A 24965-nucleotide genomic window follows, 5' to 3' on the forward strand; every position below is an offset into this window, starting at 1 on the left:
AGTACTTCCAACAACCCTACTGCCCTCACCGTTGATTAGCCTAATCAATGGAACGATAGATTGAGCCTGCACGATTCCACTCCACTAACAATCTATAAATGTGTAGCCAACGGGTCATAAGTGCCAAAACTTGGTAGCGTTCATTGTTCTGAATCTGCACGTTCATGCAAAACGCAGTTCGACACTCTCTTGAATGAGCACCGCTCCAGGAATTCAAAGCTGCTCGCGCCCTCGTTGACTATTTCCCTGTGGCTGGCTCATCCAATCAACAATAGCTACACTGATCTCCATGCTTGCGCAACAACGCCTTAAAAAAACAACCAGTCAGCCAACCTCCACGTCGACCAGGAGCAACGCCCTTTTGAAAAAGTTGTGGCGAAAAAGTGTGATCATGCAGGAAAATGATCACGGCAAGCGGGCACCAATAGAAAACTCAACCACTCTTGGGAAATTGAAAAACCAACAATTATCAACACTATCAGATTTGATTGAGGGTAAAAGATTATTTGGTCGTGCGTCTTTTTAATTCAACAACTACACAAATTGAAATATCAACAACTTTGAGAAATCCACAACCATCAAGGCACGTGTAATTGTTTGATGTTTACGTATATCACTAGTATCATTGAAACATCAATAGTATCATTGAATCTGATAAGTGCATGAAAAAATTTACAAATTAGTTTAAAAAATAATATAAATTTTGGTAAGATTATGATAAAATTTAGCATAAATTTTTGAAAATTTGGATTATAGCTATTTAATTTTAAGATTCAAGATTTTGGGTTTTAAAGATTTTTGATAGTACTAAATTTATTTTTATTATAAAAAAAGTTCAAACACTCCATTCTGATTTTTTTAATTTCTTTTTAAACCAGATTCCAACCAAAAAAACTGGAAATATATAACAATATGTATTCATCTATTCTGATAAAATTAAATTTAAAATCCAAATTCTACCTTAATAACTAAAATTTAATAAATCCATAACTGTGACATTAACTAAAATTTAATAAATCCATAACTGTGACATTGTTGTGCATGTACGTCCAGTGGTTTTGCAGAGTAAAGTGTAAATAACTAGTTATTGATACACAGACACAGTAGCAAAGGTGCAGCTGGTAACTTCATTGGAGTTGCGAGATCATTCAGTCGAAAACATAGAGGTTGAGCTCACATTCCCCAATATAACACATTTTGGTTATTGCTTCTCTGTTATTCTATATCCAATGGCAGATATGATTAACTTGACAACAGTTGGTGACGCTACTTGCTCGGCATCCTCCACCACATCCGTATCACAGGGCAATAGCTGCAGCTATGTTTTTGATGTATTCATAAATCACCGTGGTCATGACGTGAAGGAAGGCCTCGCCAAGCATATATACCATCGCCTGAAAGAACATGGATTAAGAGTATTTTTGGACCAGCCAGAATTGGAGAAGGGAGATAGCGTGACTTCTCAAATCGAAGAGGCGATTCGAACTGCCACGGTCCATGTTGCAATTTTTTCTCCAAGATATGCTGAATCTAGTTGGTGTCTCAAGGAATTAGTAATGATGCTGGAGTCGGGCTCAACAATTATTCCGGTCTTTTATCATGTCAATCCTCGGGAGCTTCGGTGGACGCGGAGCCAAGATGGAGTTTATGCTCGAGCCCTGAGCATACTCCGGTGTATCCTTCTGTGTAAAGAGGACGAAAATGGAGCGTATGCTCGAGCCCTGTGCATGCTAGAAAAGAAGACAATAATAGATCCTCAAACCAATACAAAGAGGCCACGGCATAACTCGAACACCATTGAGAAATGGAGGAATGCCCTTTCTATTGTAGCAGACACAAGCGGCATTGACCTGAAGGCGTGTAACGGGGAAGAGCGCCCCTGCTTCTCCCTTCTTAGCTTTTAATTCGGTCGATTCATAAGGATATCGATATCTTTTAGGCGTTCCTTACAGACAGACATTTATTGTGTGTTGGGGATTTTTCTGGTAAAATCCCAAAACCAAAATCACAGAACACAGAGACAATGCTCTGTTTTAAACACAGGATCTTTGCACAGGGAAGCTATTTAAAAATTCTCATAACAGAGTATTACACAGCCATGAAAATATTTCTATTCATTAAAACAAAATGTCTGAAACAACATTCATCCTCTTTCACTCAGAGGGGTTTACCAAAAATATATTCTGCCAACTCTGATACATATTCATCCTCTTTGCTGAGAGGGATTCACCAAAATTACTTTCACCTATCAAAACAAAACTATGTCTCCACCTGAGAATTCACTGTGCTGGGTTTACTGCTGTAAAACCCCTTTTTACATTACTGCTGTAAAACAAACTTTTACATATGCAGTAAACTTTACATTACATTCACAATTTCAAAAATACCTGAGCGCTCTTTTCTTTTGCATTTCAATGCAAATCCAATACATTAAAAAATGATCTATGCACTGTTGTGCATCTCCCTTGGTTTTTCCACTGCTGCGAGCTTCATAACCAAAACATACTGCTCCCTTGATCTTGGCGGATAGCACTGCTGTGCATTATCCTCTCTCACACTACGCCCTTCTCATTACAATGAGCAACTGATTTTTATGCACTGCTGTGCAACACCAAAGTTTTTCTCTTCTCGCACTGCTGTGCGTTATCATTCACTTTTCAATTACATGTGCAATTAACTCATATGCAAATGAGCACACACAAGAAACATATACCAAAAGCATTAAAGATAGGACGTTGACTTGCCCATACCATTCTTTAAATTCGCCATGCTTTCGTGAAAAGGAATTAAATGTTTTTACCAGCCTTTACGTGTGCCCATACTCCCGCTGAAACAAAATTAAAAACTTCACCAAAACTTACCAACCACAGTAAATTGCATTTACTGTTTTACTGACACTTACTGGTGGTAAAGTAAAAACTTTTACTTCACGTAAAATTTCATTTAATGCTGGCCCATACTTCACCCATTGACTTTAATTAGATCGCATCGCAGAATCCCATTTGGTCGAAACACAAAATTTGGGACACACACATATGATGCGATCTGCGATATGCGATCAGATCGCATCGCACCATCGCAATCGGAGAAAAAACACAGTACGTATCGGAGGGTGACAAGGTGAGTTGCGATTTGCGATATGCGATGGATCGCATCGCAAATAAAAGCTGCAGTTGAAATTATATTTCAACACTCCCCTTTAATTTCAACTCCTGGGTTATCAATCATACCCAAACACTTCCTCACATAGAGGGATTCACCAACACTGCTGTTACAAAAGTATCTTCCTCACATAGAGGGATTCACCAACACTGCTGTTACAAAGACATCTTCCTCACATAGAGGGGTTCACCAACCTTCCTCGCATAGAGGGATTCACCAACTGCTTCCGATGCAGTTCCACAAACAACAAAATAGTCTTCCTCTTAGAAGAGGGATTAACCTGAAGCTGTGCTTAAGAGCACCTTCCTCATGACAGAGGGATTCACCATAACAATGTGCTGAAGAGCACCTTCCTCTTGACAGAGGGATTCACCTGTGACTATGCTGAAAAGCATCATCCTCTTGATAGAGGGATTTACCATGTGTATGCTAAAAAACATCTTCCTCTTGACAGAGGGATTTACCATGACACTGTGCTGAAAAGCACCTTCCTCTTTAACAGAGGGATTCACTAAGAACTTCACTTCCTCTCACGGAGGGATTACTGCCAAACACTGCTTTAGATGCAGTTTCAAAACAAAACATTCATTGCACTGTTGTGCATACTCATTACATTGTTCTTTTATGCTGCTGCATATTCTCTGCTGCACTGTTGTGCCATCTTCTTTGTTGCGTCTGCCCCACACTGCTGTGTCTACACTTGCTGTTGTGTTGCTGCACTTCACTTACATTTCTTTGCAAACTCTGCATTGCTGTGCATTCTTCAAAAACAGAATACTCTGTCTTTTCTGGAACAATTACTCTGTCCCACCTTACAAATTTACACTGCTATGTGTAAACATTTCTTACATTCACTGTTGTTGCATATGTTGCATTTCAATTCAATGAACAACACATTCACTATACTTACATTTACAGCTGTTAAGGAAAAATTTCTTTTACATCTGCGGTTGTCCATTACCTTTCATTTCTTCAACAAAAAACTTCATGCTGCTGCATTTTCTTATTTGCATTGCTGTGTAAAAACACATTTCTTCATTCTCTCTTAGTTCTGGTTTCATTTTCTTCGCACTGCTTTGCATTTTCATTCCCAATACAAAACATTTCCATCTGCTGTGTATTATACTCACTCTGCTGTGAGTATATTCTCTCATATTACATAAAAGGAAAACTACTTTCCATTGCTATGCATTTCAATGCATGTGCTCCAAAAAAAATTTCCAAACTGCTGTTTTATGTTCTGTCTTCCCTCTGCTGTGAGGGTCTTCTTGCTTTGCGTACTTTTCTTCTCTGCTTCTATGGCAGATTTAACTTCATATCTTTCCCTTATGAAAAGGTCTTCATCAAAGAGTGACTGTCAATACAGTTCAGCAAAAAAAATTACAAGCTCCCCTTTAGTGTATGCTTTATCTTCTTTCAGCAAGGTTTTCTCAAAAGAGACTTAAATCAGCTGGGGAGTTCAAGGGGGTTTCAGGTTGCATTTCCTTCCTTCTCCATACTTGTGTAACTTTCTTCTTTTGCATGGGTTTAGCTTGTGTAAGAGCCCATGTTAAGTTACAGTCACGTGCCATATGCCCAATGTTATGACACTTGAAGCATTCAACTTTATTCATGAATAAGAATTCATGATTTCTTCTTGTGAAATTATTTCTTGGAGATTGTCGGGGACCACAACATCTATCTCCATGAAATGCTCTACAGTCTTTTGCCATATGACCAAAGTTTGAACAAGCATAACAATAACCATAAAATGAACTTTGGTACCTGGGAGATGGAGGTTTCCTTGATGTACTTCTGAATCCTTGCTGTCTTGAGATCCTTTGATGATAACCATTGCATCTTGCCTCTTTGACATCAGCTACATTTCTTCTTGGAGCTGGTTTTCTGCTTAGAGTAGGATTTCTTCTATTGCAGCCTTCATTTTTCTCCTTGCCTTTGCTGGAACTAGGAGCATCACCATTTCTTTCTTCCCTCTTCACATCTCCTTTGCTTAAAGCATCTTCATCCTTGTTTGAGGGTTCACCTACATACCCAAGTCCTGATTTATCAGATGGAGATCTGTGATAGCTGAGCATGTCATCCAAAGCTTGAGAGCTCTTCATGATTTTGTTCATCCCTTCAACCTTTTTCTTGAGGAGGACAATCTCTTCTTCCAATCTTTCACACTCATTATTTTTCTTTGCTAGTTGTCCCTCAGTTTCTTCCTTGCTACGAGTAGCTTCAGCTGCTGCTATTTTAAGGGAGATTATATCTGACTTCATTTTGGAGATTTCTGCTTGACTGCTCTCCATTTTCTTTTCAGCTCCTTGTGCCAGCTTCCTGGCTTCTTGTAGTTCAAACTTAAGGGAGGAGACCTCTACCTTGTACTGTCCAATCTCTTCTACAAGCTTGTTCACTCTCTTGTGCCTTTGTTCAAGTTGACTTGACAAGGCGTCTTCCTGCTTCTTTGCTTCATTCAGCTGATTGGTCATGGATATGACTTCTTCATGATGTTTCCTCTTGCATTGATCAAGCTCTTTCTTGAGCTTGGCAAGCTCTTCATCCCTTTCTTTTACTTGAAGCTTGATGAGGTCAACCTTCTCATTTTCAGCTTCTATGATGGGTTCATAATTTTCTTCTTGACTCATTGTCATGGTTAGTGCTCCCTTTGCATGAAGGTCATGCAGTCTGTCCCATATATCCTTTGCTGATGTATATTTTCCTAGATTCCTCTTCACAGAATCAGGGAGTCCATTCAAGATAGTCTTTGCTGCTTTTGCATCATACTCCATGGATTCTTTATCCATCTTGCTATCTTCAATCACTGACTCCCAGACTTCAATCCCTTCAAACATTAGGAAAGCCCTCATCTTTATTTCCCATACATCAAAGTTTCCATCAAACTTTGGAGCTTCAAATAGAATGTATTCTAATGGATTGCCTTCTAGTTTAGTAGAGGAGGAAGACACATTTTTAGCAGGCTTGGAGGCTTTCTTCTTTGACCTTGCCATTCTTATCTAGGCTTCAAATACTTGACTGTGTTTTCTTTTAAATCACTGACTGTTCCTTTAACAGTAACATAAAGGAAAGCTTTGAAAAATACCTTACCCCTTTTGGCTGTGGCTTCACACTGCTGGAGAGCCTTCACTCTGCTGGAGAAGATCTACTGTTGCAACAAAACCTTCCTTCAGCTTCTTTGAATCCTTCAAAGAGCCTGGATTAGCTCTGATACCACTGTTGGGGATTTTTCTGGTAAAATCCCAAAAATAAAATCACAGAACACAGAGACAATGCTCTGTTTTAAACACAGGATCTTTGCACAGGGAAGCTATTTAAAAATTCTCATAACAGAGTATTACACAGCCATGAAAATATTTCTATTCATTAAAACAAAATGTCTGAAACAACATTCATCCTCTTTCACTCAGAGGGATTTACCAAAAATATATTCTGCCAACTCTGATACATATTCATCCTCTTTTCTGAGAGGGATTCACCAAAATTACTTTCACCTATCAAAACAAAACTATGTCTCCACTTGAGAATTCACTGTGCTGGGTTTACTGCTGTAAACCCCCTTTTTACATTACTGCTGTAAAACAAACTTTTACATATGCAGTAAACTTTACATTACATTCACAATTTCAAAAATACCTGAGCGCTCTTTTCTTTTGCATTTCAATGCAAATCCAATACATTAAAAAATGATCTATGCACTGTTGTGCATCTCCCTTGGTTTTTCCACTGCTGCGAGCTTCATCACCAAAACATACTGCTCCCTTGATCTTGGCGGATAGCACTGCTGTGCATTATCCTCTCTCACACTACGCCCTTCTCATTACAATGAGCAACTGATTTTTATGCACTGCTGTGCAACACCAAAGTTTTTCTCTTCTCGCACTGCTGTGCGTTATCATTCACTTTTCAATTACATGTGCAATTAACTCATATGCAAATGAGCACACACAAGAAACATATACCAAAAGCATTAAAGATAGGACGTTGACTTGCCCATACCATTCTTTAAATTCGCCATGCTTCCGTGAAAAGGAATTAAATGTTTTTACCAGCCTTTACGTGTGCCCATACTCCCGCTGAAACAAAATTAAAAACTTCACCAAAACTTACCAACCACAGTAAATTGCATTTACTGTTTTACTGACACTTACTGGCGGTAAAGTAAAAACTTTTACTTCACGTAAAATTTCATTTAATGCTGGCCCATACTTCACCCATTGACTTTAATTAGATCGCATCGCAGAATCCCATTTGGTCGAAACACAAAATTTGGGACACACACATATGATGCGATCAGATCGCATCACACCATCGCAATCGGAGAAAAAACACAGTACGTATCGGAGGGTGAAAAGGTGAGTTGCGATTTTCGATATGCGATGGATCACATCGCAAATAAAAGCTGCAGTTGAAATTATATTTCAACATTGTGGATATTATTCAGTGACGAAGAACTGCTGGAAGATGAGGTCGTTGAACAAGTTTTGAAAAAAGTTGGCAGACCACTTCTGAATGTCGCTAAATATCCATCTGGCCTGTTTGAAAAAGTAAAGGATGTGGACATCACAGTGTCACTGCAACGGCAAAGCGGGAAGCCCAGTATTGTGGGAATTGCGGGTCTTGGCGGAATTGGAAAAACGACCCTCGCCAAAGAATTATTCAATCGGGAGATGCCAAATTACGATCGATCTTGCTTCTTGTCTGATGTCAGATCAGGAAATTTGCTTTCCCTGCAGAGTGACCTTCTTAACCATTTGAGTCTCTCGAATGTACATATAAACAACATTGATGAAGGCATGGGGGCCTTCAAAAGGCATATCTCTTTTTCTAACCAGGCTCTCATAGTTTTAGACGATGTTGATCATATTAATCAACTAGATGCATTATTTTCCCCACTTAAAGATACTATTCATCCAGGAAGCTTAATTTTAATTACAACTCGCAATAAGGACGTGCTCACGAGCTCAGGGATCGCAGAGTCCTCTATTTACACGCTGAAAGGCCTAGATCGAGAGCACTCGCAAGAACTCTTTTGCTCCCATGCTTTTGGTCAGCCCCGTCGTGCGTTGGGATTTGAGGAGGTGGTGGAAAAGTTTTTGGATATCTGCAATGGGTTGCCCTTATCTCTTAAAGTGCTTGGAGCCATTCTTTGTGGAAAATATGATTTAGAATATTGGAGAGCGCAATTGCACAAAACCTCCAAAATACTTCCCAGCGATATTCAAAGCACACTTAAAATTAGTTATGACGCCCTGGATAAAGAGGAAAAACAGATATTCTTAGACATTGCCTGTTTTTTCATTGGAGAACACAGGGATACCGTCATCAGAATATTGAACGGATCCGGTTGGGAAGGATGGCTGGGTCTTCGTAACCTAGAGAATAGATGCGTTCTCGAGTTCGACAATGAAAACTGTATAAGAATGCACGACCAGGTTAGAGACCTTGGCAGAGATCTCGCAAAGGAAACTCCTGAGCTTCGGCTTTGGTGGTTGACTGACAGCTTTCTTCATAATCTTTCTACGCGATCTCCTGTAAGTATTTTGTAGACTTCAACCGGCTTCAAAATAAATTTGCGTTAATCCTTTGAAGTTTTGAAGTATTACAACTTTGCAAGATTGACCATCTTGTTTCTAACAGTTCGAGGTGATCAATTCAGGTGCGTGGAATTAGCATGGTTCACGGAAATGTCTCTGAACAATATTTGGAAACCCTTGCGGACAGCTTATTTTGTTGAACGCCTATTCCGGGCTGGGCAGGTACCACAACTAATATATCTCCGTTGGGAGAATTGCCCGTACTCGTCCTTACCTTCCTGGATTTCACTAAAAACTTTACGAGTTTTATATATACAGAAGGTGAACCACCTGCAAACACTGTGGCAACATGAATCCCAGGTAATCTTTTCTTTTTTCTTTGAAACAGATTTTTGTTTTGTTTTTCTCCAAATTATAAAAATTGCTTGCACTTGAGAATTGTCTTCGCATACCACAATGCTAGAAAGTTCACATTTACAGTGTCGAACCCATTTTATTAATGTATATTGCAGGCACCTCTAGAATTGAGGGAGTTGTATATTCGTGCTCCCCTTTCAAAAGTTCCAAAGTCTATTGGAACGCTAAAGCACCTCCAAAAATTTGTCTTGTGGGAGAGTCACCTAGAAATTTTGCCAAATGAATTATGTCATATGGATTTCTTAAAACACCTAATATATGGAAGTGAGATATAATATATCTAAATACAATAATCAGACTGTGGCTGAAAAACCATAAAAATAACCATTTAAGAATTTACTGTGTAGCCTATACCATCATCGCTTTCAGGCGAGTCAGCCACCTTCCGAAGAGAAGTATGGTAGTGAAATATAATATATCTAAATACAATAATCAGACTGTGGCTGAAAAACCATAAAAAACCATAAAAGTAGCCATTTAAGAATTTACTGTGTAGCCTATACCATCATCGCTTTCAGGCGAGTTAGCCAACTTCCGAACTAAAGTATGGAAGTGAAAGATAATATATCTAAATACAATAATCAGACTGTGCCATAAAAACCTTAAAATAGCCATTTAAGAATTTACTGTCGCCTATACGATCATCGCTTTCAGGCGAGTCAGCCACCTTTGAACAACAGTATGGAAGTGAAAGATAATATATCTAATGCTGTCCTCAAAGTTCTGACGAACCACGAATCTATGCTTCACAATGTATTTCCCAAATGAAGAATACTTTGTAAAACACATAACTAGAAAACAAAAGTCACAGCATATTTGGGTTTTTATTAATTTGTTTATCGTAATTCTTTGACAAAGATAAATGGGCGCTCTGCAATCAATCCAAGTTCAAGTCCCATAATAACCTTCAAGTTTTCAGTGGGAAGATAGGACAGCACAAAAGGTCTCAGTTATTCAAACAATTTATGAGCGAAATAAAAAATCAAAACCAATGCAATCAATCCAAGTTCAAGTCCCATAATAACCTTCAAGTTTTCAGTGGGAAGATAGGACAGCACAAAAGGTCTCAGTTATTCAAACAATTTATGAGCGAAATAAAAAATCAAAACCAATGCCAACTACTTGAAACAAATGGCATGTGTTTAAAACTGTTTGCCTCGTGAGCAACTACAATAACAGTGTACCCTAGAATCCGTCAAAATGAGAAAAAAAACCAACCGTCAAAATAAGAAACCTAGCTTCTTTGCCGGGATGCAGAAACCTAATATAACCCTAGCAGAGATGCCAAGACTCTGTTATTATTCCGTACCCAACAACTTCCCATCTTCTTACTTATATTTGTACACATGTTTCGGACAGTCTCGTATGATTCAGGTAAATGGCATTCAATGGTGTCCAGAATATATTTTGTCTTATGGTAACCGTCACAGCTTTGATCCAGAACATATTTCTTCGCAGACTCTGGGTCTCTGCAAAATCTCACGCTCTACACTATTACATTGATCTACAAAAGTACTGTTATAGCCTGCCCGGGCTAGGGAATACGCGTGAGAATTATGTTCAGAATAGATATGGCGCATTTGAAAGCTTTGAAACTGTGAAGTCAATTTCCGAACTCTGTTGCAGTATCTTCAGCCAGGGTGTAGCCACTGCAGAGCGGGAAGTGAGTTGCAAAATGGAATCGCGCGCGTGACCATTTCGAACAATACTCCCCGCATGAATTCCATCTCGTCGCTGATCGATCAGGGATGTCAGGGCTTTAACTGCATTCGGATTTTCATTGTCAGGGAATGCAGGGAATGTCAGGGCTGTCAGGGGAGGGTGGCGGAGAAAGAGGGTGGCGGAGCGGGGAGATGGTGGTGGAGGATGGAGAGTTTACCGACAACCGGAGCCGGACGATTTTCCGGCCGGTGCCGGAAAAGGGGCCATTCTACAGCCTCCGTAGACTACTCCTTAAGGTATTGCTGCAGTCTGCAGGCGCTTCCAAACTCACTGGGGAACTTAACAGCTCTCCAAAGTCTTGACTTGGGCAGCTGTTTTGCTCTGCATACGCTCCCAGACTCGGTTGGGAATTTAACAGGACTCCAAAGTCTTGACTTGGACGGGTGCTCTACTCTCCAGACGCTCCCAAACTCGGTTGGTAACTTGACAGCACTCCAAAAGCTTGACTTAGGTGGGTGCTTCTCTCTGCAGAGGCTGCCTGACTCGGTTGGGAACTTGACGGGTCTCCAAAGCCTTGACTTGGCTGGATGCTCTCGTTTGCAGAGACTCCCAGGTTCGATTGGAAACCTGACGGGCCTCCGACGTTTTCACTTAGGCGGGTGCTTCTCTCTGCAGATGCTTCCAGACTCGGTTGGGAACTTGATAAGCCTGCAAAGTTTTCATTTGTGTTAAATTTGTAATTTCAACGCAGCTGTACTGCGCTCTCCAAAACCACCGAACAAAACCACAAACCGCCCAGAGGATATCGCACCACCTTCCAGCGAAAAGCTGTTTCCGTATTCTTGGCTCCGATACGATTTGGTGAAGACATGTGGCTCTCACCTGACGTCAGCATCTCTGACATATCGGGAGGTAAAGCTCAGCATTAAAGTGGCTTCCGATATCTTTCTCCACCGTCGGATCTGCTCCCGTGTTCTCCGTCGTTGATCGATTGAAGCTGCATACAAACCAACGTCAAATCAAATTGCGTGGAGTGAATGTCAAATTTTGGTTGACCATACGTTTTAATTAATGAAATGTCATAGTGGTAGGTAGAATATTGAAGTTTTTATATATTGCACGTAAGTTTTTTATGTCGAAGGTATGGTACATTTAAAGATAGGCATGGTCAGTTTTTTTTTACGCAATGTAATACTTAAAAAAAAGGAGCTCGTATTTTTTAGTTAGTTGACTTTTTGGTAATATGTGAGAGCTCGTGGTGCAGCGAAAAAAAACCATGTGTGGTATGTATTGAATGCACAGCAGTGCGAGAAATTACACAGAACAGGGTTGTAATGTCTTGTGAGGCATCGTAAAACAGAGGAGTAGCAAAAACCATGTGTGGTTTTGCACAGAAGTGCATAAAGAAAATGGTGGAGCGAGTTTTTGTAAGTCTGTGTAAATTTTGTTTTTTACAGCAGTATGTAAAAATAGTTTTACACTAGTAAATGTGAATGGAGGTTTTACAACAGTAAATGTTAATGGGAATTTTTTCCAGCAGTGTAAATTCTCATATGGAGACAGAGTAAATGTTTTTTTTGTTTTAATGAATAGAAATCTTTTATGGTGGTGAAATACTCTGTTCCTCAGTGACATTTTTTTTAAGCTTCTCTGTGCACAAAAGGATCCTGTGGAGGTAATATAGAGCATTGCCTCTGTGTGTTTGAATGTTTGGTTTTTGGTATTTTTCCCATCAAAAATTCCCAACAGTGGTATCAGAGCTGGCTTAGGCTCTTTGAAGGTGACAAAGAAGTTGAAGGGAGGAGCTTGTTGCAGCAGTAAAACTTCTCAAGCAGAGTGAAGGCTCAGTCAGGAAAATACTCAGGTATTTCACAAAGTTTTTTTTGTGTTGCTGAAGAAACAGTCAGTTGTTTTAAACACACAGTCAAGGATTTAGAGGCATAGATCAGAATGCAAGGAATGGCCAGCACAAGCACTGGTATGGGTATGTTTAATACCCAGCTCCCACAGTTTAATGGGAAGAACTATGACTACTGGTCAATAACTATGAAAGCCTTGCTTGCTTCCCAAGACTTATGGGAAATAGTTGAAGATGGTTTTGAAGAACCAGCAGATGACACTGAGTTCAATGCATTAACTCAGGGAGAGAAGGATCTGCTGAAGAGCAATAGGAAGAAGGATTCAAAAGCCCATGTGTTGTTGTATCTAGCAGTAGACCAGAGTATATTTCCAAGGTTAGCAGCAGCTAAGACAACAAATGAATCATGGGAAACCCTTAAGACAGCCTATCAAGGCATGGAGAGAGTGAAGACAACAAAACTACAATTGTTGAGAAAGGATTTTGAGAATCTGTGCATGAAGGAGTCAGATAACATTGACTCATTCTTCACTCATGTGATTGGTGTAATCACACAAATGAGAACTCATGGAGAAACCATTGAAGACAGAAGGATTGTGGAGAAAATATTGAGGGTCTTACCCTCAAGGTTTGATGCCATAGTCACCACCATTGAAGAGACAAAGGATCTCTCAAACTATTCAGTTGATGAGCTACATGCATCACTGATAACACATGAGCAGAGGTTGAGTAGGAATGAAAACTCATCTCTTGAGCAAGCCTTCAAGACCCAGATGTCCTTTGGAAGAGGAAGAGGTCAAGGAAGAGGAAACCGAAGAGGAAGAGGCAGAAGCCAGAACAGAGGTGGAAGGAACAACCCATCAAATGCACAAGGAAGAGGCAGCAATCCAAATCAGAACCAAGGCCAAGGCAGCAGCCAACAAGGAGGACAACATCATGCTCAAGGACAAAGGTATGATAAATCTAATGTTCAGTGCTATTATTGCAAAAAGTATGGACATTATGCAAGTGATTGTAGAAAGAAACAGCATGATATGAACAGTAGACAAAATGCAAATGTTACAAGAGAAAACAACAGTCAAAATAATGTGTTGTTAGCCTGTAACATGGCTGAAACAAACAGTGAGGACATTTGGTTTTTAGACTCAGGTTGCAGCAACCATATGACCGGAAACATAGCCTTCTTTTCTGCCCTAGATAAAAATGTGAAATCAGAAGTCACACTAGGAACTGATAGTAAAATCTCTGTTATGGGAAAAGGGGAGGTAAAAATATTTACAAAGCAAGGAGAAAGGAAAACCATAGCAGATGTCTACTATGTCCCCGGAATGAGATGTAACCTCTTGAGTATTGGACAACTTGTCCATAAGGGGTACAATGTTTTCTTTAAAAATGATGTATGCACCATCATGGATATAGCACCCAGCAAAAGATGCATTGCTGAAGTGAAGATGACAAGGAACAGGATGTTCCCTCTCCAGATCAGGGCAGACATGAAGAACAAAAGGGAAATGGCAGCAGTCACCCAAGAGGCCTTCCAAAGCGTGCCAAAGGATGAGAATTGGTTATGGCACTTGAGATTCGGGCATCTAAATTTTGGAGGTCTAAACTTATTGAGCAGAAAAGGAATGGTAAAGGGATTACCATTGATAGAGAAGCCGGACAGCCTTTGTGAAGGTTGTATATTGGGCAAACAATATAGAGAAAGTTTTCCATCAGGGAAAAGCATAAGGGCAAAGACACCCTTAGAGATTATCCACTCAGATTTGTGTGGACCAATGCAAGCTCCATCATTAGCTGGCAGCCTATATTTCTTGACATTCATTGATGATTTTACAAGAAAGAATTGGATATATTTCCTCAAGAACAAAAGTGAAGTCTTTGAGAAATTCCAAAATTTCAAAGCACTTGTGGAGAACCAAAGCGGGCTGCACATAAAAGTATTGAGAACTGATAGAGGAGGTGAGTATATGTCAAATGAATTCCTAAAGTTTTGTAGAGAAAATGGAATTCATAAACAGTTTACAGCAAGGTACACCCCACAGCAAAATGGAGTTGTTGAAAGGAAGAACAGAACCATCATGGAGATGGCAAGGAGCATGTTGAAGGCAAAGCATTTGCCAAATGAGTATTGGGCTGAAGCTGTACATTGTGCAGTTTATAAATTGAACAGGTGTCCTACAAAAGCAGTCATGAACAAAGTGCTAGAAGAGGCATGGAGTAGGAGAAAGCAAGGAGTCACCCACATGAGAGTTTTTGGGTGTGTGGCCTATGCACACATACCAGATCAGCTAAGGAGGAAGTTGGACAGCAAAGGGGAGAAATGCATCTTCATTGGATACAGTGATGAATCCAAAGCCTACAGGCTGTACATCCCATCTACCAAGAAGTTCTTTGTAAGCAGGGATGTTCAATTCATTGAGGAAGAAGCTTGGGATGGAAGCATAGAGAAAACAGTGAATGTCAAGAACTGTTTGTCTCATGATGAAGATGAAGAGGAGATGGCTGAAATGCATCCCCAAACAGCAGCGCCAACACAAGGACAGCAAGGGACACCATTGAGGATAATTGAAAGTGCTTCTCCAAGCACACCCCAAGGAGGAAATTCAAGTGCATCTTCAAGCACTTGCACACACCAAGTGAAAGAGGTAAGAAATTTAGAAATCTAAGTGACATTTATGATGAAGGAATGAATTCTTTGTTTGCCTTGTATTGTCATGTTGATGATCCTATTCATTTCGAAGATGCAATTAAAGATAGGAAATGGATAGAAGCTATGGATGAAGAGATGAATGCCATAGAGAGAAACAAAACATGGGATTTGGTTGAGTTACCAAAAGGCAAAGAAGTCATTGGTGTGAAATGGGTCTACAAGACCAAGAGCAATGCTGAAGGCAAGATTGAAAGGCATAAAGCAAGGCTGGTTGTCAAAGGCTACAAGCAGCAGTATGGGAGAGATTATGAGGAGACTTTCGCACCGGTTGCAAGAATGGAAACCGTGAGAGCAGTGCTGTCCATAGCAGCACAAAACAAATGGAAAGTCTACCAAATGGACGTGAAGTCAACATTCCTAAATGGAGTGTTAAAGGAAGAGGTTTATGTTGAACAGTCTCTCGGCTATGAGAAGAAAGGTGAAGAGCACAAAGTGTGCAAATTGAAGAAGGCTCTTTATGGGCTGAAGCAAGCGCCAAGAGCATGGTACAGCAGGATAGATTCATATCTATTGGATAATGAATTTGACAAATGTGAAGGAGAACCCACAGTCTACATCAAGGAAAAGGATGGTAAAATTTTAATTGTTGTCTTGTATGTAGATGATGTTATTTTCACTGGAAATGATATTTATCTTATTGAGAATTTTAAATCAGTCATGAAGGATGAATTTGAAATGACTGACATGGGTTTGTTGAGATACTTCTTAGGCATAGAAGTAGATCAAAATGAAAAAGGAATTTTTATATCTCAAGCAAGATATGTAAATCAAGTTTTGGGCAGATTTAAGATGGAAGAATGCAAGGCAGCGATCACTCCCACAGTAATGGGATTAAAGCTCAGCAGAGAGGACAGCAGCAAGGATTTTGATCCTAGTTTGTACAAAAGCATTGTGGGCAGTCTTATGTATTTAACAGCTACTAGGCCTGACATTATGTATGCTGTTAGTTTAATTTCCAGATTTATGGAGAGGCCAAAGGAGGCACATTGGCAGGCAGCAAAAAGAATTTTGAGGTATGTCAAAGGTACCAAAATGTTTGGAATTTTATATAATGTCTCAGAACATTCAGATTTAATTGGATACACTGATAGTGATTGGGCTGGAAGTGTAGATGATCGGAAAAGCACTTCCGGTTATGTGTTTCATATGGGTTCAGGAGCCATTTCATGGGCTTCTAAGAAGCAGTCCATTGTAGCATTGTCTACAGCAAAGGCTGAATATGTGGTAGCTACAGCAGCAGCATGTCAAGCAGTGTGGATGAGAAGAATGTTGAGAAGCTTAGGCCAATAGCAGGCAAAAGCGACAGTGATCTTTTGTGACAATAGCTCAGCTATTGCATTGTCAAAGAATTCAGTGTTTCATAAGAGAACGAAACACATTGATACAAGGTTTCACTACATCAGAGAATTGGTGAACAATGGAGAAATTGTCTTAGAACATTGCAGGACTCAAGAACAGGTAGCAGACATCTTGACAAAGCCACTGGTTCAGAAAAGCTATGAATTTTTGAGGAAGTGTCTCGGTATGACCGAATGCCCAGCTGTTGAAATTAAAGGGGAGTGTTAAATTTGTAATTTCAACGCAGCTGTACTGCGCTCTCCAAAACCACCGAACAAAACCACAAACCGCCCAAAGGATATCACACCACCTTCCAGCGAAAAGCTGTTTCCGTATTCCTGGCTCCGATACGATTTGGTGAAGACATGTGGCTCTCACCTGACATCAGCATCTCTGACATATCGGGAGGTAAAGCTTAGCATTAAAGTGGCTTCCGATATCTTTCTCCACCGTCGGATCTGCTCCCGTGTTCTCCGCCATTGATCGATTGAAGCTGCATACAAATCAACGTCAAATCAAATTGCGTGGAGTGAATGTCAAATTTTGGTTGACCATACGTTTTAATTAATGAAATGTCATAGTGGTAGGTAGAATATTGAAGTTTTTATATATTGCACGTAAGTTTTTTATGTCGAAGGTATGGTACATTTAAAGATAGGCATGGTCAGTTTTTTTTACGCAATGTAATACTTAAAAGAAAGGAGCTGGTATTTTTTAGTTAGTTGACTTTTTGGTAATATGAGAGAGCTCGTGGTGCAGCGAAAAAAAAACCATGTGTGGTATGTATTGAACGCACAACAGTGCGAGAAATTACACAGAACAGGGTTGTAATGTCTTGTGAGGCATCGTAAAACAGAGGAGTAGCAAAAACCATGTGTGGTTTTGCACAGCAGTGCATAAAGAAAATGGTGGAGCGAGTTTTTTGTAAGTCTGTGTAAATTTTGTTTTTTACAGCAGTATGTAAAAATAGTTTTACACCAGTAAATGTGAATGGAGGTTTTACAGCAGTAAATGTTAATGGGAATTTTTTCCAGCAGTGTAAATTCTCATATGGAGACAGAGTAAATGTTTTTTTTGTTTTAATGAATAGAAATCTTTTATGGTGGTGAAATACTCTGTTCCTCAGTGAAATTTTTTTTAAGCTTCTCTGTGCACAAAAGGATCCTGTGGAGGTAAAACAGAGCATTGCCTCTGTGTGTTTGAATGTTTGGTTTTTGGTATTTCTCCCATAAAAAATTCCCAACAATTTGAGTGGGTGCTCCGCGCTGCAAACACTCCCAGACTCAATTGGGAATTTGATCGGCCTCCAATATCTTGACTTTGGCGGGTGCTCCTCTCTGCAGATGCTCCCGGACTCGGTTGGGAGGTTGACAGGTCTCCAACATTTTCACTTGGGAGGGTGCTCCGCTATGCAAACTCTCCCAGACTCGATTGGGGATTTGACGGGTCTCCAACGTCTTCACTTTGGCGGATGCTCTGCTATGCAAACGCTGCAGACACTTCCAGATTGGATTGGGAATTTGAAGGGCCTCCAATGTTTTAACTTGGGCCAGTGCTTCGCTCTGCAGACGCTCCCGGAGTGGTTTGACAACTTGATGAGCCTCCAACAACTTCACTTGGGCGGGTGTTCCTCTTTGCAGACGTTGCTAGACTCGTTTGGGAAGTTGACGGGCCTCCAAAGTCTTTACTTGGGCGGGTGTTCCTCTTTGCAGACACTGCCAGACTCGTTGGGGAAGTTGACGGGCCTCCAAAGTCTTAACTTGGGCCGGTGTTCTGCTCTGCAGACGTTACCAGACTCGGTTAAGAACTTGGGTATATTCTCCACTGTGCAGATTATCCAAAGCTCTCAGAGTCAGTTGGGAACTTGACAGGTTTCCAAAGTCTTTACTATGCAGAGTCTCCCACGCTAGGTTGGAAACTTTATGGGACTCCAACGTTGAGCATTTTGGAAGAGTGTTGCAATTCGCAGATGCTGTCTACAGTTGAGCATTTTGAGGTCGTTGGAAATGTCACAAACGGCACTGTTGTGGTATTAAGTCAATCAGCGGCACGCCCGGTTTTTCTCATTGGGTGATAATGTTTGGCAGTCTTACCTATGTTTGTATGGTTTTTTTTTTTTTTTTTAATTATTTATGGTTATATGAATATAAAATGCATTTGAAAATGTCATATTAGCGAAATTTTGTACTGCTATGAATTTGTATGATGTTTCATGTTGGTTCCAAAGGTGTAAAGATCTGCCTTTTTTTTATAGTTTTTTATCATATGAATATAAAATGTATTTAAAAAAATTATATTAATGAAATTTTAAGACTTTAAGATTTTTTTAAAGGTTTTTTTAACAAGAATATAAAGATTGGCTTAAATAAAAAGTTTTAGGTTGGTTTGAAAAAGGTAAATAATGAAATGAAAAGTTGTTTATTAGGTTTTTAATTTAATATTTATTAAATGTGGTAATATTTTTTTTGAATTTTTACAAAATAAAAAGAAAATATATATTATATAATTTAGATTTTAAAATAAAAATAAAAAATTTGTTATATGATTTGGATTTTTATAAGATTTGGTTTTTTTTTTCATGTTTGTTTGTTTTTTTGGAAATATGGTTAGAGAAAATTTGATTATTATATGATTTGGATTTTTTTTTAGGAATTATGATTAGAGAAAAATTGATTATTATATGATTTGGATTTTTTTTAAAGAATTATGATTAAATTTTTTTATATAGTTAAAATGAAATTGTATTTCTGAAAGTATTAATACATGGAATATTTTAGAAAAAAAATTACTATTTTAAATTATACAATTTCAATCAATAATTTTATTTTCCACTGGAAAAATCCGTAACTTTCATTATGTAGAAAATTACATATTGAAAATGCTATGCGCATATGCCTGAGGTCACTGTACACAGTGTGCCTGTTAGATACATATAGGTTCTGTTCATATATATCAGATCAGATGTACCTCGCAGGGTCATCTTTCAATATTCTATACTATGTCTGTTTACAAAAATGCCTTTCGGCTTGCCTGTGCTGTTCAATACATGTTTAAATATTAACAAAAAACTGTTTCAGATATGTACAAAAATTTATCAGATGATTTATAGCTCCGGTGCATGCTGATATCTCGGATCAATGTATGGGCGATGGTAGTATTTGTACTCCTGATGGCCTTGAACCTCTGTGATCTCCCATACTCCTCTGTCCATCATCGTGGCCTCCTTGGATAGTTTGTCAGCACTCTCGTTATGTTCCCTGTAGATGTGTGAACATGTGATGTTGTTAAAAGCTGCTTTGAATTCAAGAATTTCATTCAATATAATGCTGAGTGTGTGAATGTGACAATTTGATATGTTGTTGAACCAATTTATGATGGTTTTTGAATCCCCGTAGATGTTTATGCATGAGATATGATGACTCAAAGCAAAATGAAGTAAATGACGGAGGGTAATGAGCTCTGCAAAGTTGTTTGTTCCCATTCCCAGGCCTGCTTTTATTCGGTAATAATGCTGTTCGGATTTGTAAATGATGATACCACCCCCACAGCTCTGCTGGTTTGCGGCCCCATCAAAATATGCCCACGGGGTGTCTTGATCAATTCGGGGAGGTGGGTGAGGTTGACGCACATGCGGGGGCGGGGGCTCTGGCAGTTCACCATAAGCAGCGATAATGCCGGCCTCCACCAATTGCCAGATAACAGGTTGGTCATGGAATATGATTCGGTTTCGTGCTTTCCAAATGTGCCAATTTACGATAATAGGAAGGTTAACAGTCTTTGTTCCCTTGTGCCTCGACGCCCAGTCTGTCCAAGCCTCAGTTAGACTTGTGCCCGCCCAGATTCCAGAGTAGGAAATGGTGTTTTTGATGGCTGACCACAGATCCTGTATCATCCTGCATTGCATGAACAGATGTTCTGTGGTTTCGGATGCTTCTTTGCAGATCGTACACCAGGTAGGTCCGTGATAAGCTCTGTGCAATAGATTTTCTCCTGTGGGCACCTTGTTCCTAAGAACACACCAGAAGAAGAGCTTGGATCTCGGGGATGCGGTGAGCTTCCAGATGTTGTGCCACCAATTTGATATAACCTCTGGCTTTTTGTGACTAATAAGAAGGGTGTAACCAGCCTTTGGAGTGTAAAAACCGCTTTCAGACTGGCTCCAAATTAGTTCGTCCGGCCCCTCAATGATTCTGATGTGTGATTCCATCAGGGCCTCCCTGTAGGTCTGCCATGCCTGATGCCATCTAGGAGGGATGTTTAATTGTTGTGCTGTCCTCCAGGCCTGATGAAATATATCAGAGGATTCCCTGTCGGCAATCTGGGCTAACACTTTGATATTGCGAGCAAGTAGGTAATCAACCAAGTCTTGAGGCAGATTGTGCCTACCTCCACTACCAGCCCATGGGTCGATGCCAATCCTAGCCAGGGTCCCGTCTCTAATCTTCCAGGCCAAGTTGTCTCTGATCATAGGCATTGAGTGTAGTAGGGCTTTCCAAATTGATGATACCCCTGTTCTGTTCCAATTTGGGAGCCTGATCCAATCCAGTGTGCCAAGGGGCCATATATATTTGTGGTAAGAGAGGCGGGTCCATAAGTTCTGGCTATTTATCAATGCCCAGCTCATCTTTGCTGCCAATGCTTGTGCGAACAGTGGAAGGTCTTTTAGGCCCCATCCTCCCCACTTCTTTGGGAGTGCGATCTTCTGCCAGCCTATCCATGCAAAAATGCGTTTGTCTTGACTTCCCGCCCAGAGATATCTATTGCAGATTTGCTGGAGGCGGGCCAGAGTGTGTCTAGGAATCCAAGCTAGAGCCATCCAGAAAACCGGGGTTGCTTCCAGCACAGATTTGATGAGGATTAATCGGCCTGCTCTGGAGAGGTATCTATGGCTCCAACAGGTGAGCCTTTTTTCTAATTTGGATACCAGCCAAGTCCAATCTGCAATCTTCTGGCAAGTGGGTTTTAACCAGAAACCTAGATATTTAAGACCCCTGTCCAATGGATGTATGATATAAGGGAAGGCCTGCAAAGCAAATTGTGCTTCATTGACAGTGGTACGGGCCAGTGTTATGGTAGATTTCTCTCTGTTTACCTGCATCCCAGTGGCCTGTGAGAAGAGCTGAAGTATGCGGGAAAATGACAGTGAGTCTCTAATGCTTCCATCCAAAAGAATGAGTACATCGTCCACGAACAGCAGGTGTGTGAGGTAGCATTCTTCCGTGATCTTGAGGCCTTTTAGAGACCCTTCCCTTGTAGCAGAGATGATTAAGCGACTCAGACCTTCCATGACCAAAAGAAATAGAAGAGGTGATAGGGGGCAGCCCTGCCGAAGTCCCCTTTCAGAGTGAAAGAAATGTGAGGCTGATCCATTGATCAGGATGCTGAATGTGGGAGTGGTGATACAGGCCATGATCCAGTTTATGAAAGGGAGAGGGAAGCCCAGATGTATAAGGAGCATCTTAATGTAAAGCCAGCTGACTCGGTCGAAAGCTTTAGAAAGATCGATTTTCAAGAGAGTGCACTTGAGATGTTTAGACCAGATGGAGTGCAGGGCTTCCTGGGCGGACCCAATAGCTTCATGAATCTGCCTATCCTCAAGGAAAGCAAATTGCTGGGGAGCAATGTGAGTTGATAGGATAGGTTTGAGCCGGTTAGCTATAATCTTTGATATAATCTTGTAGAGTACATTACAGAGAGAGATGGGGCGGAAATCATCAAATGAAGATGGGGAGTCGGACTTGGGGATGAGGGCAATGAATGTAGAGTTTATAGCGTGATATAAACACCCAGATGATCTGCTTTCCTCTATCACACTTATCAGGTCCTGTCCCAGCAGGTCAAAGAAGGCAAGGTAAAATTCGATGGACCAACCATCAGGTCCGGGACTCTTGTCCCTCTTGAACCACTTGAGTGTGCTTTCCAACTCCTCCATTGTTACCGGGGCCGAGAGTCCAGCCGAGTCCTCCTCGTTTACAAATCTTGGAAAATGTGAGGCCACATCAATGATCTCTGCCAAGTTTGTTCCAGGGGGGCATCTGTACAAGCTTCGAAAGTGTGAAGTGCCCAGCTGGGAGAGTTTATTGAAAGTGTCTGCAAGGCCCCCTTCTGGTAGGGGAAGATTCCAAATAGTGTTGGCCACTTTCCTTCCTTTAGCATAGTTGTGGAAAAATCTCGAGTTTTCATCCCCTGCTTTCAGCCAAATAGCTCTGCTACGTAATCTGAGAGATTCCTCTTTATGTCTAAGTAAAGTAGACCTCTGGTTTTCCAGTTCTATCAGTCGAGTCTTATCCACTGCCGAGGTGAATCCAAGGTTTCGCTCATCTAGCAGGGAGCTCAACTCTTCTTCAACAGATGTGAGCTGGGCAGATTCCTTTTTGTTCTTCTCCTTGGCCCAATTTATGACGATATGCTTTAGCTCAGAGAGGTTCTTACAGAAACCCTTAGACAAAGAAGTCTCTCTGTTAATGGGATGTGCCTTCCAGTAATCAGAGACCAATTTTATGAAGTCTTGGTCTTGGAGCCAGATATGGTTGAATTTGTAAGGGGCTTTTGGCTTGTGATGAGGCCCTAGGATTTCCAGAAAGATGGGGGAGTGATCTGATAAACCCCCAGATCCAACCCATTGTTTGTAGTGGTGAAGTTGCTGAATCAGGGGTCCTTTGAGAAGGAATCTGTCTAGCCTGCGTGCCAAAGCAGCATCTCCCACCCTCCTGTTCCTCCATGTAGGCATGGGCTTCTGCATGGGAATATCCACGAAATCAGTTTGTTCTAGGGTATTCCTCATGAAATCAGTGATGGAGTCCACTTGTGCCATGGAACCCCAAGATTCTCGGAAGCCCAGCGAAAAATTTAGGTCACCCCCCAGAATGGTGTGGTCCGCAGCAAGTAAGGTGAGATTTAGCAGATGCCTCCAGAATGGCTCCCTGAGGTGGCAAGGACCGTATACATTCACAATACGGAATGCTAGTCCAAGATCTGCAGCGAAAATGTCCACCCCCATGAAACCTTGTCCACCCCAGGATGAATCGATTCTGATTGACCTAGGGTTGTATCCGAGTGCCAGACCCCCCGATCTACCCGAGGCATCCGAGGCCAAGAACCTCCATCGAGGAGCCAGTGAATTTAAGCATTGAGAGATGTCCCCTTCCGGACTCAGAGTCTCTTGAAGGAGGATGATGTCAGGTTGCTCAATCTCAAAAAGTCTCCGGATGGCTAGTTTTTTGGGGGCACTAGCCAAGCCCCTGCAGTTGAATGATAGGCACTTCATGGAGGACCGCCCCGAGAGGTATTGGTTGCTCTAAGGACCCCATCAATAGTGGACTGCCGGCCAGATGCGACCTCCGCACCGACCCTCCATATGGCTTTGGAGAGATCAGATTTTCTACCTCTGGAGGTCAGAGGTCTCATACCCAGAGGGACAATGCCCAGGCCTCCCTGAGAGCCCGGTAGCTGAGGACGAGGACGAAGGGAGTATGGGTGGGAGGATGACCGCGAGGAGGATGACAGAGATGATGAGGAGGGGAAGGAAGGCACAGATGGAGGAGCAGTAGAGGCACATAGAGGGGGAGACGATAGCGGGCAATGTGCCATAGTGCAAGGTGCAGATGATGAAACAAATGCAGATGAGCTACCAAGAGATATAGAGGAAGGGATGAGAACAGTACCCGAGGCCTGTGCGGCTGCTGCAGCGGCCCGAGCCCTTGTCAAGGGGGGTGATGACGGTCCTGGCCCCTTCATCCCAGTCTTCACCGGCGGGTCCTGTACAGTAGCCTCCCCCTGTGATGGGCGGAAGATAATCGGGGATGCCTCTCGAGCAGAAATGGGAGAGATCTTAGGGGACGCCTCAGGGCTCTTATTCAGTGGACAGTCCTTGAATAGGTGTCCCACTTGATGACAGCGATTGCAGCGAAATGGAACTCCTTCGTAGTCGAGTATTTGTGTCCTGCTGTATTTTCCCCATTGTAATGTGATCTTTTCCTCTAAACCTTCACGCATGTCCAGGTGAACCAGCACACGAGCTAGGGTTCGCTTCTTGGATTCAACATACGTGCGATCATGGTCCAGATACGTGCCCAGTGCATTTCCTATCTTGATGAGTGCTTCCTCGCTCCAATACTGTAGTGGTAATCCGGGCAATCGTACCCACAAGGGGCCTGCACCGATCTGTTCGCGCTTTGGGTCGAAGAGGGGGTCGAAGAGGGGGCTCCACCTCTTTAACAGGACAGGTGCAGTTTCAATGTGCCAATATTTTGCCAAAACTAAATCAGTGTAGCCCTCTTTT

At 41.2% G+C, this 24965-nt stretch overlaps 1 protein-coding gene across 1 annotated transcript; it reads left to right on the forward strand.

The window, feature by feature from the left end:
• The first annotated feature begins 1229 nt into the window (after positions 1-1229).
• Positions 1230-11137, forward strand: LOC149200757 (disease resistance protein Roq1-like). Its single transcript, XM_089401054.1, has 5 exons — positions 1230-1875; positions 7612-8647; positions 8819-8918; positions 10513-10776; positions 10901-11137. The coding sequence occupies exons 1-5, from the start codon at positions 1230-1232 to the stop codon at positions 11135-11137; spliced, it is 2283 nt and encodes a 760-aa protein (XP_089257180.1).
• Positions 11138-24965: the final 13828 nt, after the last annotated feature.

The sequence above is a fragment of the Pinus tabuliformis genome, chromosome 2_1 (genome assembly GCF_031772625.1).
Source record: "Pinus tabuliformis cultivar Carrire ecotype Pingquan chromosome 2_1, CPIR1, whole genome shotgun sequence".
Taxonomy (NCBI): domain Eukaryota; kingdom Viridiplantae; phylum Streptophyta; class Pinopsida; order Pinales; family Pinaceae; genus Pinus; species Pinus tabuliformis.